The sequence below is a fragment of the Mytilus californianus genome, unplaced genomic scaffold (assembly GCF_021869535.1).
Source record: "Mytilus californianus isolate M0D057914Y unplaced genomic scaffold, xbMytCali1.0.p SCAF_4, whole genome shotgun sequence".
Lineage (NCBI taxonomy): Eukaryota > Metazoa > Mollusca > Bivalvia > Mytilida > Mytilidae > Mytilus > Mytilus californianus.
In genome coordinates, this window is record NW_026262690.1 from 22,308,082 (window position 1) to 22,326,411 (window position 18,330).

General features: G+C 32.1%; 1 protein-coding gene across 2 annotated transcripts in view; it reads right to left on the minus strand.

The window, feature by feature from the left end:
• Positions 1-18,326, minus strand: part of LOC127737707 (tetratricopeptide repeat protein 38-like) — a 37,356-nt gene extending 19,030 nt beyond the window's left edge. Inside the window, exons 1-3 of one of the 2 annotated variants that reach the window (XM_052248556.1) lie at positions 18,298-18,326; positions 5,094-5,171; positions 3,430-3,511 (exon numbers count right to left, since the gene is read on the minus strand). In XM_052248556.1, the coding sequence (XP_052104516.1) occupies positions 3,430-3,511; positions 5,094-5,117 (106 nt within the window). In that variant the 5' untranslated portion in view covers positions 5,118-5,171; positions 18,298-18,326. The other variant, XM_052248555.1, reaches the window with a different exon arrangement.
• Between the last annotated feature and the right edge of the window lie 4 nt (positions 18,327-18,330).

The following is an 18,330-nucleotide window of genomic DNA, read 5'->3' on the forward strand; positions in this document are numbered from 1 at the left end:
GACCCTTAAACCCGAACGACTTAGCCGAACCACGCAGATTAAATGACATATACAGATTTTCTTGTTCAATAACTATAACTTAATTGTAAGCATTTGTGCCCTCACCGGCAAATGAGTTTCTGGACCCGCCCATTTATACAGGTGTATTGCGTCGTAGGTTTCATAATTTTGATACTTGTCGGCTCAGAATTATAAGCGAAAAGAAATTCGTGCAAAACAGGCGGGATACTTCCATTTGATTTTCGGAGAAGAGGTAGGGCAGTCCTGAGGATTTTTGAAAGGAATATGCTATCCTAGTAAGATCTAAAAACTAATCTTGCCTTCGATAGGATAAAAATGAATATTCTTCTCCACAATTTCAGTAAATACATGTAATTTTAAAATGAACATCAACCAACCTAGTGACAGGTGAAAACTAATATAACGTTCGCAAAAATGTCAAACCCTCTTCCCCAGAAAATCAAATGATCGTCCCCTAAATGAGTAAAATCTTCGAAGACATCCATCATTCATCTTCTGGGATGCTTTTAAGATAAATTCTTTGATTTGATTTCTTAACAAAAATTCTTTCTGAAGGTGAGTGAAACAGATAATTGTTTCTTGTTAAAATGAATTAAAACAACGGTGATTCTAAAATTTCTTAATTTTGTTTGTTATTACAAAAAAATATAATTGTTCCACAAAATAATCTATTCCGAGAAACAAACCCCTCCAGTCCTAAACACATACAAAATATTTATTATATACTTGTGCCATGGAAAGATTAAAACTTGATTAATCACAAGTCACGTTAAATATTGATAGTCGTCGGTGCAGAAGGTTTCAACGTTTCTTTTATTTGCTCTTAGTCCAGAATTAAAGAAAAATATGTATTTCGGGTTTCTTCAAAGTATAGTGACATCATTTAAAATATGTCATTGTTATCATGCGAACCCGGGAGACAATATCCTTATGTGGTCCAAAAAGAGAAAAAAAAATATACTTAAACTACTCTAACACCTTTTCCTTGATTGGTTGTTGCTTGCTTAATGTTCAGTGGCAGATATTTAATGCGTATTCAGACCGGGAACATATTAACAATAAATCTAATATTATTGGTAGGCTTTGCATGAGTATATCGACATTTCAATTCCTTTTAAAAATATTAGGGTATGTTGGATAGAAAAAGAATGTTTTCTTTGGAATATAACCATCGGACCGCTTGGGGAGTTGTTGGAAGAATCGAACCGCCACATTCTCCTCTTGAGGTGCGCACGCTACTTACAACTAGACTTTCAGATCAAATAACAAACAATTAAGAATATAATAAACGGTTAAATGAACAAATGAACAAATAAAATCAACCAAGACTAAGTCTTGATAATTTTTTTGTTTAAGACTAATTGCAGCAAATTTTATAAGTGACGCTCAAGATACTGGTGTTACTTCGAAAAAATAACGTGCTCTAACTATTCTAAAACATGTTTCAGTATCAATATAAAAATGTACAGCTAGCATGCGATTTATGAAAAGAAAGCTTAATTTATTTTCTGTTTTAAATATTACAAGTATTATGCAGTGCGATGATAAATTAATGAGGAATAATAGTCCAAAGCTCGAAAATTTTTAATTTGTGTCCTGTCCCGCGTAACATTTTGCATGATGTTGTTTGACATAAAACTAGTGTAGTGGATTCTTTTTTCTGCAAAATTGCATATTTTTCCCCCGTTCATGGACGTCATAATACCTTCATAACGCAATTTTCGCTTTCCCTTCAAAATCGGTTTTAGTCGAAAAATATGGGAATCAGATGACGCATGAAATATGTCCCGTATCAGTACTAGTTAATGTTGTGAAATTTAACGTTATATCAGATTTAAGGATAAAATTGATAAAGACCCATTGGTGGCCTTCGGCTGTTGTCTGTTCTTTGGTCGGGTTGTTGTCTCTTTGACATATTCCCCATTTCCATTCTCAATTTTATTAACTGTACTTTTTCTCACTTTGAAAATTCAAACGAAACTCGTGTTATGAAATTTGTATGAAAATTATATAGCTGTCCAAAGAACTGTCCCTTTCACACAAAATGTACGTTGATGCATTACATGCATATTCTGAGAGCCAAAAAACTTGCATTCAACAAGATTTATGATTCAAATTTACACAAGATTTGAAAGTACAAATGCTCAAGTAAGTATTGGTACATGTAACATGTAACGTTACTTAAAAATAAAATCGTGTTACGGTAAGTGACACCAGTATCTTGCGACGTCTCTAAGCATAACTACGGGAAAAATTTAAACATCGCCTGTTTACATTATTATGATAAAAATGTAAATATTCATTTTTTTTATACTATATTTGCCCAGTTGATTTATAAACCAATTAAAACACCCTACAATGTCATTAATTATAATAAGAGGATGCATGTATTTTGGGTTGTTTTCAGTTGTTTATATTTAGTTTTCCGGGATCAACTTTTTTTTTATTTATATGAAGTAAACATTTAGAATCGTTTATCTTTTAAAAATAAACATCTGATCGTGACTTAATGTTACTAATTATATAAGTAAGCGTATGCACTTTTTTGGGGTCGTTTTCAGTTCTTTAACTCTTCAATATTCTTGCATTGCACCAAATCACGCATAAAAGAGGATTATTGCTTATATTGAAGTTACCGAACCAAGTGTTATTGTTGTAAAATTTTAAATACTTCTTTCAAATTTTATGTTTTTTTTTTAAGTTAAACAGACTATAACGGAAAACTTGTGTCACAGATGACCACGGATGTCACAGTTTTGAAACACAATCTAGACATCTTCCTTTCCTTGTTCATGACTATCAGTGAAGGCTCGTCGTTTGCCATTTTTTGCCACGGTGTTGATGGCTTTACTTTGAATTGATTGTACCTTTCGTATCTTCTGTCTTTTTTTTCTTTAGCGAATGTTTATATGGCATGATCAACTCGACTATTGGCGCTAGTTATAGTGGCGCAGGAATTTCTTACCCTTCCGGAAATTCTGAGGGTCATCTCCGGTTTTTGTTTGAAATTATATTGCTCGATGTATAGTTTTGTTTTCTGTTGTTTTGTCTTTTTTTCTTTTGGTCATGGTATTTTCTATCCTTCGGCTAGTTTTGATTGGTTCTTGTTTTAATTTTTCTTTCTTTGTCTAAACATACACAAATTTATATGTTTTTCTTGTTCCAAAATATAGCAAAAGTGATGTAATCAAGTTATCGTCACTCTCAAACTTAGTTATATGGCTTCTACAATGAACATCAGTCGAAAGAATAGTATTATTTCAGCTAAGAATTTTTCCTAATATCAACTCAAATTAAATTCTGATCTAACAAAAACATGCGTTATGGTGTACATTCTTCCAATTAAACAGGGGTCTGTGTCGTATGTGCTAGATAAAAGCGTATAAATACAATCCTACAATCCTTTACCAAAGTCTTGATCTGCGTCAACCATTTTATTTATACTATTTTCTATTCCTCCTAGTGAACTGTCTTCGTACCATCCCACGTACTAAAAGTGAATAAATGTTACAAATATATAAAATAGCGTGTATTTGTTTAATATAAAATAATAAGATTTTGGTAAGACTGCCAATACCCACCAGAGTCCAAATGCGGTAGCTTTAAGCAACTAGAGTTCACCGTATGCCCTTCAACAATGAGCAAAACCCATACCGTATAGTCTGCTATAAAATGCCCCGTTATGACAATGCTTTAATTGTTGGTTTTAACGCCGTACATTCCGAATACTTAATTGATCCCATGTAATTGACCTCTGGCTTTTAAAAAAAATAAATGGTGGTCGATTTCTCCAATTATATATCTGCGTGAAAGATTTAGGCATTTGATATATTGACAATTTTTTTAGGCATTTCACAAAATGCCTGGAAAAAATTGAAAGACATTTAACAAAATGCCTGAAATTATTCTATATAATGAAATATCAACAAAAACTAAGCAATTGTGAGTATCGAACAACAGAGCAGTTTAATCTATGGTAATTACTGAATTTTAATGTTTGCATTTTAAGAGTTTTTATAATTAAGATACATTCTAATGAATTGCTTAAAATTCCCACAAACAACGGACTTGACAATTTTTGTTATTTCTTATGTTTGGATGGCAGGATCTGTTACACATTTGTTCCTGATTTTTTTTGCAAAAACATCGTTTGGCGTTACATCTGGTCTTGGTACTATAACTACATTAGTGAAACCCAGACCATCACTCATTCAGCTTTGTCAATACTTTTTCTGATAAAACACTTTACGTTAAGCACATACATGCATATCTACTTTTTCACGTGTTACCAACAGATTCAAAGTATCTCAATTTCAAGTTCACTGGGATATATAAAATGTAAGCACTCGCTGGAATAGATGTTATTGAGTGACAAGACATCGTCAATATATCTGAACGAGAAATTAAAGTACTTTGCAATATGATTTTTCTCTTTGTCTTTGAGAAGGGTTTATAGGAAAACTTGTCAGCCATTTGGAATGCATAAGTTGTACCAATTGGATTTTTTGTTGAAATATCAATTCACCAAACTAGACAGATATGAAGAAGATAAACAAATATATACCATTGTCTTAGGTGTACATGTTATTACAATCCGTGTGGTTTTTAACAAAGTATTATTTTTTTTATGAACTAAAACAAAAAAATGTGTATCTGTGATTATCATGTTTGTAGAAAAGGCACTTTTTTTAATGAGATGTAGTCGATGGTTTAATCACGAGGAATGTAAGTGTAGAGTGCAGAAAAATATCTTGTTTTTATATAATTGAAAAATTGTAACACTTTTAAAGAATCTGTATCTGATTGACACTGCTGATTGAGTATACCTCATCAACATTGAATGTCATATTTTATCATAGAGATGATAGAAGCAAGAATTTTAAAAAGATCTGGATGAGCCTGTAATAAATCGGAAAGGGATAAAAGATCTTGATGAGCCTGTAATAAATAGGAAAGGACTAAAAGATCTGGATGCGCCTGTAATAAATCGGAAAGGACTTTGTTGAAGTCTTTTGTTTCCATTATAAATAAAGAAGATTTATAGCATTAGAGTAAATGTTAGTGATTCTTACTTGAGATAAAACTGCATCGAACATTTTACTTGCTTCATCACTTGTAGTAGTAATCGGAACTCCTTCATTGGCCCATTCCTTTGAATAGATTGCAAACGTACATTAAGTAAATTGCAATAAAGATTTCTCTACACTCAACTTAGAAGGTATTTAATATACCCTTTTATACCTGTTAAATATTTCGGTCATAAAAAGAAGCGGCAAGTATAGTAACTGATGGTCTCAGTTCACAGCTTTAACATAAGCAACATCACGCGTGCCACTATTGCAACAGGATCTGCTTACCATTCCACACAGAAGATCTCACCTGTTTTTGTTAGTGTTTGTGTTGCTCAGTTCTTAGTTTCGATGTAGTGTTTTGTCAACTGTTTTTGTCTTTTTGTCTTTTTGTCTTTTTGTCGTTTTTATTTTTAGCAATGCATATGGTATTGTCTGCTTTTATTTGACTTATCAATTGTGTTTGTCCCTTTGTGTCTTTTTACTTTTTACATATATTTGCAAAATTATCCAAAAAGCAAACTGGATTTCAGTATCATTAATATAATTTCGAGGAGCTAAGAAAATTGTTTTCCTTGTTTTTTTATTTCCAGCAGAATGGTTTGGGATTTTCTAAACAGCAATGCATAGTTTTTTTTCTGAGATTTGTTTAAAATAAAGACGGATGATACCACATAAAAAATTAAAACTCAAAAGTCGGCGAGAGATCGATACAATTATGGTAAAAACGAAAAAAGGGTAAAAAGACACACAAAAATCCAGTATGCTAAACAATAAAACAAACTGAGTAAAACGAACCCCACCAAACACGGAGAGTGCCATAAGTCTATAATTTAACTGTTATCACTAAAGTGTTTATTCATTCACCATTCCACACTTCTAAGACCACTTCATTAATTTGGAAAAAACTTCAGGTGCATATACTGTAAATATTTTCGCAACTTTTGCGAGTAGAATAAATAACGCAAATAAAAATCGTCGCGAAAATATAAAACTTTGATCATCCATTTTATAAAAACGTCAATAGAAAGAGAAAATCGGAGAAAAAACTCGGAATAAAGTACCGTTGATTTACACCTTTATACCTTATATAAGTGAATGAACGATGCCATGCATATTACAGGAGCATGTATTCCTAAACCGGGTATCATCTTGTGAAAAGATTTATCAAAAACCCTCACATAATCATCAACATTTCACGGCACTGTGTTTCAAAGCACTTTATAAATATTCTACCGACTGGTATTTCTTAATCACAAGAAATCTGACGGAGAAGGTATAATTTACAGTTGTCACTACACATAGGCAGATATACATATATATATCGCCATGGCAGTCAGCAGGGTTTAAGAACATCAGTTGTTCGACCTGCTAGTCAAATGCGTTTTGCTCCAACGCAATCATAGGTTTGAACGTTGTTTTCAATTTATTATATTTGCCTTCGGGTTTATATAATCCGTTTATCCTATTTCAACTCTTCAAAATTCAAGAGTCAATCCTAAATTGAGGTAAATTATATGGCCTTCCAAATACCGTTTCGATTCCTAACATCACTGAAACGACATTAATTGTCGAAATCCGGATATGGTGTACAAATTTTTGCACCTCATGTTTGCGGTATACCATCTTTTCCGCAAGTTTATTGTTTTCTGTTTGGTATTAAATTAATAATTAAGATCCATTTTGTTACATCTGGTGATCCGTTAATTTGGCAATCGCCATGGCAGTCAGCAGGGTTAAAGAACATGTAACTTTAACACGCTAATGAGTGTTGTAATAATAGTTGTCATATTTTATATATTCACGCAATACTTCGCTAAACAAATTAGCTTCATCAAGCGCCTGCAGCCATCCAGGTAAATTCGGAAGCTGTTGAGAAATTTTTGCAGCTTATCGCACATGTCCTTTAAATATATTTTTGCAGCTTATTGTACATTGCGTTTAATAGATCAAAACAAATAGTTGTGTTAGTTAAATAGTATGACGTTCAAAATTCATTCCTTCGGTTTTTGATAAAACTGTTTTTCACCTCTCTCATTCAGTTCATCAGGTTCAAGAGTACGTAGCTGATGCATCCAAAATCTCTCTCTGTTTTCTACTTGTGGTGTCCCAATTTTGGTTGACCTCTATTATTTGAAAAGCGATATTTTCAAACGTATGTCCTGTTCTTAAGAAGTGTCTTGTGATTGGGCAGTTTCTTCCTTTGGTATAAAATGACCGGGAATTATACACGCCTGTCCAAGTCAGGAGCCTCTGGCCTTTGTTAGTCTGGTATGTTTTTTAATTTTAGTTCATTTATATGTTTTGGAGTTTAGTGTGACGTCCATTTTCACTGAACTAGTACACAATTTTATTTAGGGGCCAGCTGAGGACCACCTCCGGGTGCGGGATTTTCTGGCTGCGTTGAAGACCCATTGGTGGTTGTCTGCTCTTTGGTCGGGTTGTTGTCTCTTCGACATATTCCCCATTTCCATTCTCAATTTTACATTATCGCTTTTTTCCATTTCGAAAAAAAAAACTGTCAGTTAGACAACTTCCTGTTTTGGTCAACTGTCGCAAAAAAAAGGGTCATCTGTAATGAGCTGAGGGAGGAAAACGTGTAGGAAGTGAACATTTTGAAATTTGTATGGTTTATGATCCAATTTTTTAAACAGAAATTAAAGTAAGAAAAATGCTTTGTTTGAAGTGTTTACAATGGTTTAAACATAACTCTTTGAAAAATTTTATACATAGTACATTGTTTAAACAGGGCCCCAGATAGCTTCAACTGATTTGAAAGAGTTGTGTAATTTCAGAACTTATCCGGAATGGAATAAATAGCGATAAGGTATATTAAGTCTTAAGTTGAATTAAGTGTCTGTTTCGCCAACATATTGCTGCTTGAAATTTCCACATATACGAATGTAAGTACTATTATCCATTTTACAATTAGATGTTGTATCGCTGCTTTGTTACTGTGCTAGTGAAAGAGTGTTCAGTGTTGGCGACTTTACAGCACTTACAATTTCTTCTTCCGAATTGTTTGTTACACCGATTTTAGAGGTGTCTTGGTTTTTTTTTTTACTTTAGATGTAACAAGTATATCTTTGAGATTTTTGAGTCTGCGATAAGCAATAATAGGAGGTGATGGGAAATTTCTTTTAAGGAAGAGTCATTTGCAATAAAACGCCAGTGCTTCCGAACAGTAGATGAAATATTTGTCAGATCGGGATGGAAGGTGACAACAAACGGAATTCTATCTGTGCGGGTCGTCTTAATTTTGTATTCCATGAGGATCTTTCGATTTTTCTTGGGCTTTATCGAAAGCTTCTGTGATATTTTTGGTTTTGTATCCTCCGGACTTAAGTTGTTTTCTGAGTTGTCCCAAACGGTTGTTGAGTTTGGATTCCTAGCAGCAAATTCGCTTAAGTCTGATGGCTTGACTGTAAGGAATGCTCCTGGAGCAGTGTTTCGGGTGACAAGTTTTCGGTGAGAGAAATTGGTGCTTGTCAGTTTTCTTTGTGTGAAGGCCAGTCGTCATGACCCCTTTTTTTACAAATGTCGTTGTGTCGATATATTTATATATATATTATTTATATATAATTTAATTTTGGATGTAACGCGTCTTCTGGGTTATTCAGTGTGCACCACATTTTTGATGTTATTTCTTCGTAGACAGAAAAAATATTACAGTCATTCCTTAAGTAAAGTTAAAAATACTTCGTATATTGTGATTAGCCGTCCTTGTTTAATGCATACGAGAAGGTAACACCTCCCGAAAAGATAGCTGAAGTTTATTAGCTTTAATAGTTAGAGGAGGGAATAAGGCGTCTGCGCAATGCTTTGTGGTGTTGCCGTAGAAGTTGAAAGTAAAAAATACAGGTTCCAGCCACGTTTAGGGGGGAGTAAAGAATCAGATCTATTCTAACATTGTTAGGTTGATTTTCTAGGCACTTTTTATATAATTCTTTATATTTATATACGTTACCAAGAAAATTTTGGAATTAACTTTGAGCTTTTGTAACTTTTTAGGATGCATAACTTTTGAGCACGAAAATTTTTAATTTATTTAATTTAAGAAATGCAAAAATATACGCTGTACAACATTTTTTTTTCAGTTTTCAATTGAGGTTATTTTTAATTTTTTTTTATCAGTTTTCTATTAAAATATGTTCTTTGTGTTAACCTTTCCTGTGACGAATATCGCGGAAATGAGATATAATTATAACTTTCCTGAGTATGTCCTTTATCATTCACATAAAATAACTTATTCATGGGGCTTTTAAAATTACCAGAAAGACTGATTGAAAAGTGCATTGATTTTTATAAATTTTTGTCACTTATCTCATTTATTTATCATATTCTATGAAAAACAACCTATCCTGATGTACTAACAGTACTAAAAAACAAAGGCAGTTTATGATTTCTATTCAAAATAAAGAAATAATTGAATTCGTATTCAACACAAACAAAAGTATAAGCATCTTTATCCTTGCATTATTCACATTTTATTTAAAATAACTTATCAAAAGGTATTCAAAAGGACTGATTGCAAATAACAGTGCAAAATTTTTCATAAAAAGAAGGAATATGGCAATTTTAAACAATGCGAACAAAACTTTAGTATCAGTTCTCTGATATTCATCATATCTTACAAAAACAACCTATCCTGATGTTCAATAATTACTAAAAGACAATGACGGTGTTTGATTTCCATTTAAAAAAAGAAATAATTGCATTCTTATTTTTCACACAAAAAGTTTAAATACATGTATCATTATTCATAGATTAATCACATTTTATAAAAAAAATAACTCATCCAGAGGAATTTTTAGCTAATAAAAGTGCATTGATTTTTATAAAAATAAGAAATATGGAAATTTTTAAACAATGCGAACAAAATTTTATTAAAATAAATGTATCTCATCATCTTTTTTCATATATTACGAAAAACAACCTATCTTGATGTACAAAAAATACTAAAAAACAAAGACAATTAATCATTATGATTTCTATTCAAAATAAAGAAATAATTGCATTCGGATTCAACACAAACAAAAGTATAAGCATCTTTGTCCTTGTAATATATACATTTTATACAAAATAAAATAAAAAAAAAATCCAAAGACAATTAAAATAACTGATTCCAAATGACAGTACATTATTTTTGATAAAAAAAAAGGTAAATTGGCATTTTTAAACAATGCAAACACAATTTCAGTATCTTTTCGCCGATATTCGGTATATCTTTTGTAGAACAAACCCATCCTAATGTCCAAAAAGAACTAAAAACCAATGACGGTGTATGATTTCCATTTACTAAGAGAGGCAAAAGATACCAAAGGGACATTCAAACGCTTAAGTCGAAAATAAACGGACAACGCCATGGCTAAAAAAGAAAATGACAAACAGACAAACAACAGTACACAAACCACAACACAGAAAACCAAGACTAGGCAACACGAACCACAACAAAAACCGGGGCGATTTCAGGTGCTTGACCATTTTGAACTCTTGGTTTAATAGCTTCATTGTGAGCAGCAACACTCTATCAAGAAAATCATGAAAGGAAATATTCATGGAATATCGTATCAACTTGGAAATATATATCCCGTATGCAGGCGCTGCTGGAATGTTGCTACATAGAAATGGAAAGTTCACAATTGGGAAGCTGAAATCCTCTCCTATGGCGTGAAGTTTTGTTTTTAGCAGACCTTCATTGTCAATTTCTAGTTGTAAGTTAAGATATGAGGCAGACTTAACTGTATCTGGTGTATCCTTTATTTCAAGTTCGATTAGATAGATACGTTCAACATAGTCACCAAATTTTGAATTATTTAGTGAGAGAACATCATATATATAGCGGAAAGTGAAGTTAAAGGATACTGCTAACTGCTTTTCTTTCTTCCTAAGAAGTTACTGTATGAAGTCAGCCTCGTATAAATAAAAGAACAAGTTGGCAAGAAGAGTAGCACAGTTGATTCCATGGGAATACCGATTGTTTGTTGAAAAATACGTCCTCAAAACGTAACAAATTTAGTTTAAACATATTTTATTTGCTAAATATTAGCAAAATGGATGGGACACAAGTAAATCATACTTATGAAGTCTTCTCCATATAACAATACAAGTATATATACAATAATAACATTATGAGCATGCATGTAAAGCTAACAAATTAATTAAATATTATACGAACTATAAATAAAAAGAAAAAAAGAACAAGAAGAATGGAAAAGGAGGAAAAGAAAAAGAAGCAAATTATATTTTCTGTGATGCTGACTAAGGTTTGATGGTGATGATCATCCGTGCCGGTAGCAATAATATTTTATGAAGGTACTAGAAATCTGTTAGACCTTTTAATAAAATCTTGAACATGTTTGAAAATTAGGAGATTTTGTTCATTCGAAAGTTCAAGATCTCCGTAAGTTAATAGTTTAGTATCAATAATAAAGTTTTCAGTAAGCCCATTAAGATTGTTAAGTAAAATTTCTCTAAATGTAGTGTATTTTGGGCAAACTAAAAGAAAATGATGAACATCCTCGATATCAGACCCACATTGACACGAAGGATCCAGTATAATGTTAGCTTTGAAAAGGTCAGAGTTTAAAAATGAAGCGGAACATCGCAATTAAGTTAAAATAATATTCAGTTTCCTCGGACCGTACATATAATACGGCGCAACTCTACTCTGAACACTTTCATTTTTCAATTCTCTCTTAAATTTAGATATAGAGTTGGTGTTTCGAATTTTTAAGTCAAGCTTATTCCATTCTCGTATTGTGGATGGAATAAAAGATTCAGTGGTAAGGGAAAGTCTACAAAATGGAACAATGATATTTTGACCGTTTCGCAACGGATAATTGGTTGTACTTTGTATACATGGGGGGACAACATTACACAGGTACTCAGGTGCATGTTTTTTTATTTATATTATAAAACATCTGTAATTTTCTTCTTCTTCGTCTTTCATATAAAGATTCCCAGCCAACCTCAGAGTACAGAGTATCAGTTTTAGTGAAGATTGGTAGACCTGTTGCAATTCTTGCGGCTTCCAATTGCAAATTTTCTAATTTATTTGAATAACATATCCCACAATTATCACACACTTCCGTGGCATATTCAAAAATTGGTCTAATAAAAACTAGATAAAGTTTTTCTAAATTATTACGAGACAGTCGATATTTAAGTTTACAGAACATTATACTTTCAATATGATTGTTCCATTTTGCGTCACAACTAAAGGTAACTCCCAGGTGCTTATGCGATGTATTTATAGGGATAGTTTTATCATTTAGGGAAAAGTTGAGATCTGGTATCTCAATATTTGAAAATATCATAATTTCTGTTTTATCAGGATTAAATGACATATAAAGCCATTTAGTTGACCAAACATCCAGCTCTTTCAGGTCGCGGTCGATCACAGATTTAATCTGTTCACCATCGCTACCGGAATAACTGAATGAAGTGTCGTCTGCAAATAGCCTACACAGCGATGTAAGCTTATCAGCAATATCATTAATATATAAAACAAAGAGAAGAGGGCCCAAAACAGATCCCTGGGGTACACCTGCTGACACATTACAAAAGGAGGAGGACGAATTATTCAGTACTACTCTTTGTTTCCTATCATGCAGATAATCTTCAAACCACTGTAATAAGGTTCCATCAATACCATAGGCTTTCAGTTTGTGAATAAGACCTCTATGCCAAACTTTGTCAAACGCTTTAGAGAAATCACAGAATACAAAACAGTTTATTTCTTTTTTTTCCAAAGAGTTTAAGATGCAGTTGTATATTTCTAAAAGTTGATGGACAGTTGAATTTTTGGGAAGAAATCCGGATTGATATTCATAAATTAATTTGTTAGCGTGTAGATGGTTATACAAGTGCTTAAAAACAACTCTTTCCATTACTTTTCCAACACAACTAATAAGAGAAATTGGTCTGTAATTTGAAGGCAAGGATGAATCCCCCTTTTTGAAAATAGGTATTAAATTAGCTATCTTCCAACTGGTTGGATATTTGCCTTCTCTTAAAGATTTATTGAATATAATGTTTAGCGGAACTGCAACCTTTTCCGGACATAACTTAAGCATTTTATGGCTGATCACATCTGGGCCTGATGCCTTGTTTGGATCTAATATCTGGATAATATCTATGATTTCTTGAGTATTTATTTTGATTTCCGAAAATTTACTGTCAGTTTTTGTTTTAAATTCTGGTAAATTTACATGTTCTTCATCAAGTTTTGAAATCATACTAAAATATTTGTTTAATAAGCTGCATTTTTCCTCATCTTCATATACGACATCGTTTAGTCCATTATCATTTATAATATTTTGGAGAGGGGGTATGTTGTCCGAATTTTTATTTGATTTAATCAACATTTTCATAAGTTTCCAATACGTTTTTGAGTTCGGGGAGTTTTCTAGTATAATACTGTTCAAATTTGTTTCAAACTTTTCTTTGGCTATTTTTTTCATATTATTTACTTTATTTCTCTGTTGCTTGTACCTCAAAATGTCATTTTCAGTCTTGGATTTAACTGCCTTTTTTCTTAATCGGTCTCGAATTCGAATTTCTCGTCTTATGTCGTTATTGAACCAGTGTTTGTCGTTATGTCTTACAGTTATTAGCTTAGTAGGGATACACACTTTGGCTATTTTCAAAAATTCTATTTGTAAATATTTCACACAACTCGTTCGTGTTTTTAGTGTCCGGAAGCACTGTGTTCCAGTCTATTTCATCTAACTTCTCCGCAAATTTTGATTTATCAGCCCTATCATAGTGCCATATTTCTCTTTTAAAAGATTTAAAATCGGACATTGGACATTCGAGAAATGCAATAGGTGCATCATGATCACTAATAACGGATGGGGTTTTTAGAACATTAGAAAAGGAACATGTCATAGAGTCAATTATTATAATCGGATCTAACAGAGTGCTACTATGGTCTGTTATTCTAGTAGGTAACTTAATTACATTGGTTAGATTGAACAAATTTAATGTGCCAATCAGTTTGTTGTTGTGCGCTGTAAGTAAGTCAGAGTTCAAATCGCCCGTAATAACCATCCTCTCATTGACCTGTAATCCCATTCCGATTGCATGATTTAAACTGTCCAGTAGTTATTATCTGAATTAGGCGATCGATAAGTGTGACATAATAAAAATGTTTGGCCTTTAACATGGATCTTTACAAAAAGGGATTCATCGTCTATTGTTTCGAGTGCATTAATGCGTTTAAGTCCAATACCATCTTTAACATAGATAAGTAAACCACCACCAAAGCTATTTCTATCTTTTCTTACGATATTTGAAGAGAAAGAGTCTAGTTGAATGTTGTCATCAGCGATGTTGGGATCTATGTGCATTTCTGTTAATGTTACAATATCAAATTCGTCACAAAAATTATTTAGAAATGCTAGTTTATTTCTGACGGGTCTAATGCTCAGACGACAAATGGAAATAAAATTGTCTGATGTATTTGTGTCGTTAAATGACGGTGTATTCGATTCGTTACGAAGATTTGGACCTGGGTTTGTTTCAATATTTCCAATTATGAAGATAAAATGAAGTACATACAACAGAAAAATAATGTCTGATCTTGGACATATTGTTTGTAAAACCGAGAGATTGAAGACGAGGAAACTGCAGCGTAAGTTAGTAAAAAGTATATCTCAATAGGAATCCATTTTTATACGTGCTAAAGGTTTACAGTATTTTCTTCGGTTATAAAATATACCTACAGCAGCCCTGTAATCTTGAACGCTGTTACCCATTGACTGAAACAGCCGTAACAGGGGATAAGAAAGGACTGCTGTAGGGAAGCATTACCAAACCGGCACACAAATCATCATCATCATCATCATCATCATCATCATCATCATCATCATCATCATCATCATCACAGGAAAACACAACAAAATAAAAAAAAACAAAAAGATACAAAAAATTATTTGAACAGTATAAAAGCATGAGATGTGAGTCTGACATATATGGAAGTCATGATCGTTGAATGAAAATGGGATTCTGTAATATTGAAAGAATTTAGTATTATACTTACAGGGAAAAACTAGACAAACAAATTAAATTGAAACTGTATTGATATTAAAAAACAAATATGTTGTCAATCAAGAAATCATGTATCTTGATATTAATGTCAGTTTCAGAGATTTTTTAGTTTGAAACAGAGTAATTTTTTACAAAGTGCAATTTATCCCTTCGGAAGACAAGATACTTGTATCTACGTTGGCAATTTTTTTTTATGAAACAAAGCAGGACCAACCTTCAATTTTGTCTTTAAGTTTGGAATGGGAATACTTGTGTTAAGTGTAGAAGAGTTAATGTTTTGATACTATTGCAAGATGAAAGAGTCGTGAAGATATGATTGCCCTCTTATTCAACACAAACAAAAGTTTAAGTATCTTTATCCTTAGATTATTCACATTTTATAAAGAAACAAAAGTTTAAATATCTTCATCCTAGATTATTCACATTCTATTAAAATTACATCACGCAGATTAAAATGATTGAAGCAAATACAAGTGCAATGATTTTTTATAAAAGATGAAATATGGCATTTTTTAATAATGCGAACAAAATTTTAGTTACTTATATCATATATTTATCATATTTTATGAAAAACAAACCATCAATATACTGATTTCAAATGATAGCTTGTCGCTTTCAAGTGATGCAGAAACATTCAGAGCATGTCAATATAAAAATATGAAGAAGTGGTATGATTGCCAATGAGACAACTCTCTATTAGAGACCAATGACATAGAAGTTAACAACTATAGGTCACCGTAAAGCCTTCAACAATGAGCAAAATCCATTAGTATGCAATTATTAAATTTATTGAGCAGAAAAACAAAAGAACTAATAAGGAATAATTGCACCATGCGTTAAAGTAATTTACATATTTTTTTCACATATCATTGCGACCAATTTAAAAACAAATTATCGGGATAGGACTCTTCGTTGAGGTCCGCGTTTATCACATATGTAAATACTGCGGAGTTCGTTTTACATAGGAATTTGAACTATATATGGATCCGTTCGATCCGTGCATATAATTAATTAAACGATCGCTCGCTGTCTGTTACCGTAAAAAAAAAAAAGTCAGATAAGTCAAATAAGTTTCATTGTATCGATCACCAATCATCACCGATCAGCCAAGTTCGCGTCATCGATCATTCACGATCAGCTAATTTCACGTCAAACAGTAACGCCTAAAGTTGCAAGTACTGTAACACAAAAACGGAGTAAATTGCATGAACTCTTAAAGTAGCAAAACCGGTCCGTCGATAAGGTAAGTATTTCCGGTAATGTATGATGACCTGCCATGCCAATCCAAACTCATTCAAAATGTCATAATCGGGAATAGGACACAATCGGTAAAATTATCGATCAGACGATTTTCTGGTATCAAACACGAAACATGTCGCTAGTGAGTTGAGACAACGTTTCATGGTAATCACCGTAAAATCTATTAGTCCATAGGTCGAAGGTCAAGGTAAAAAACATAGTTTCAATCCTTTAACATAAGGTGACAGAAGACTTTTAGTCTTCACAAACCCCATAAAACTTTTTATATTTTTAATGATTTTCGTTGTAAAAGAAATGGAATAAAATCAATGTTTTAGAATATAAAATTTGTTTAATTATTGAACGCTGCATTTCATTTGATGAGAATACAAAGATAAAAAAAATGCTTGACTTTTGATTTTGTAGTTTAATTTGGAAATGAATGGACTTTGTCATAATTTGAATCACTGAAGAGACATTTATTGTCGAAATGAGCATCACGTGCAGTAAAATTGATTTATTTCGTTAATGTTATTGTAAAGGGGCAAATATTCCTAAACAGGATATACATTTTCTTTTGTGAAAAGATAAGTTACAACCGATAATTTTTTTAAATGCTTTCTTAATGATTGAGGTACATAAATGGGAAGATAATAGAAAGATAGAGAGAAATGGAGAAAGATACTGAGGCAGATAAAGATAAGTGAAACAATAGAAAAGCAAGTAGGTAAAGAGAGTGAGAGAGAGAGAAAGAGATTTTCCTTTAAATGATACAATATAAGGTTAAGTTACTTGGATATTAAACAAAAAATATTAAAACTTGGAGCTTTTGTAAATTTTTGGGAATGCATTACTTTGGGGTAAGTTAATGTTAAAATTTAAGAAATGCAAGAATATATGGCGTATAACACATCCTATGTTTTGTTCAGCGAAGTAATTTACACATTTTTTTTAGTGTTCTTTGTGTTAGCCTTTCCTGTAACGAACATGGAGGAAATGAGATGTATGTATTACTTTCCACCATATGATATGCAACGGTATGGTAGTAAGCCTCAATGAAACGGGAAATCAACAACAATAGTGAAGAAAATATATCGGAAACAAACAGCTACAGAGATACAACAACGTCCTTGAACCCACTCCGCATGACAAGCTTCAATTGTCTTGGTCTAGACAATTCTAGACAAGTTACGATTACCAATAGACCACAAAAAACCTAACAAAACACCAAATTCTGAAGAGACAAAACATTCAGAGGGAGTGACAAGTTCCTCAAATAAATCACAACAAATCAAATAAATTTTTGTGTTATTTTTGGTTTTTTTATTTGTAAATTAATGAAATGAAATTATTTTTAATCTGTATAGAATTATAATTGCCGAACGAGGATGTTATTTTGATTGAATACAAAGTTTAAACAATCACAATTCAAAGCAAACTATAAAATCCTCGTTTGGACTATTAGTTCGAAAAACCTCAACTGCCACCAAATATTGCTGCTGGTGCTCATATAAGCTTAGTAGCAAAAACAAGAATAGGTTAACAAATAAAGAAAAACATGTTTTAAATTCTTTATTATTTAGAGTGAAACCGCATGTCATTTTATTCATATCAGTGAGCACTAATTCAATTGATATCAACATAAAAGGCTTAAACCTTCAATAAATTTGTATTTGCCTTTCTTAAATTTTGCAGCTCTTTGTCTATATCTTTTCAACAAACCTTACAAATTAATATAACAACAGAACTAACCTTACAGCCACGCCAATTTGTTCTCATCATCATTAATTTTTTTCTAGTACGTTTGACTTGGAAACAATGAGAATAAAGTAATATTCTTCTATGTTAAATGTTTTTTTTTTTTATATCTGCTTGCTATGTATTTAATCAATCTAACAATTAAGATCCGCCTTACCGCTGTCTATCAGTTATATCGTGTTTAACAAAT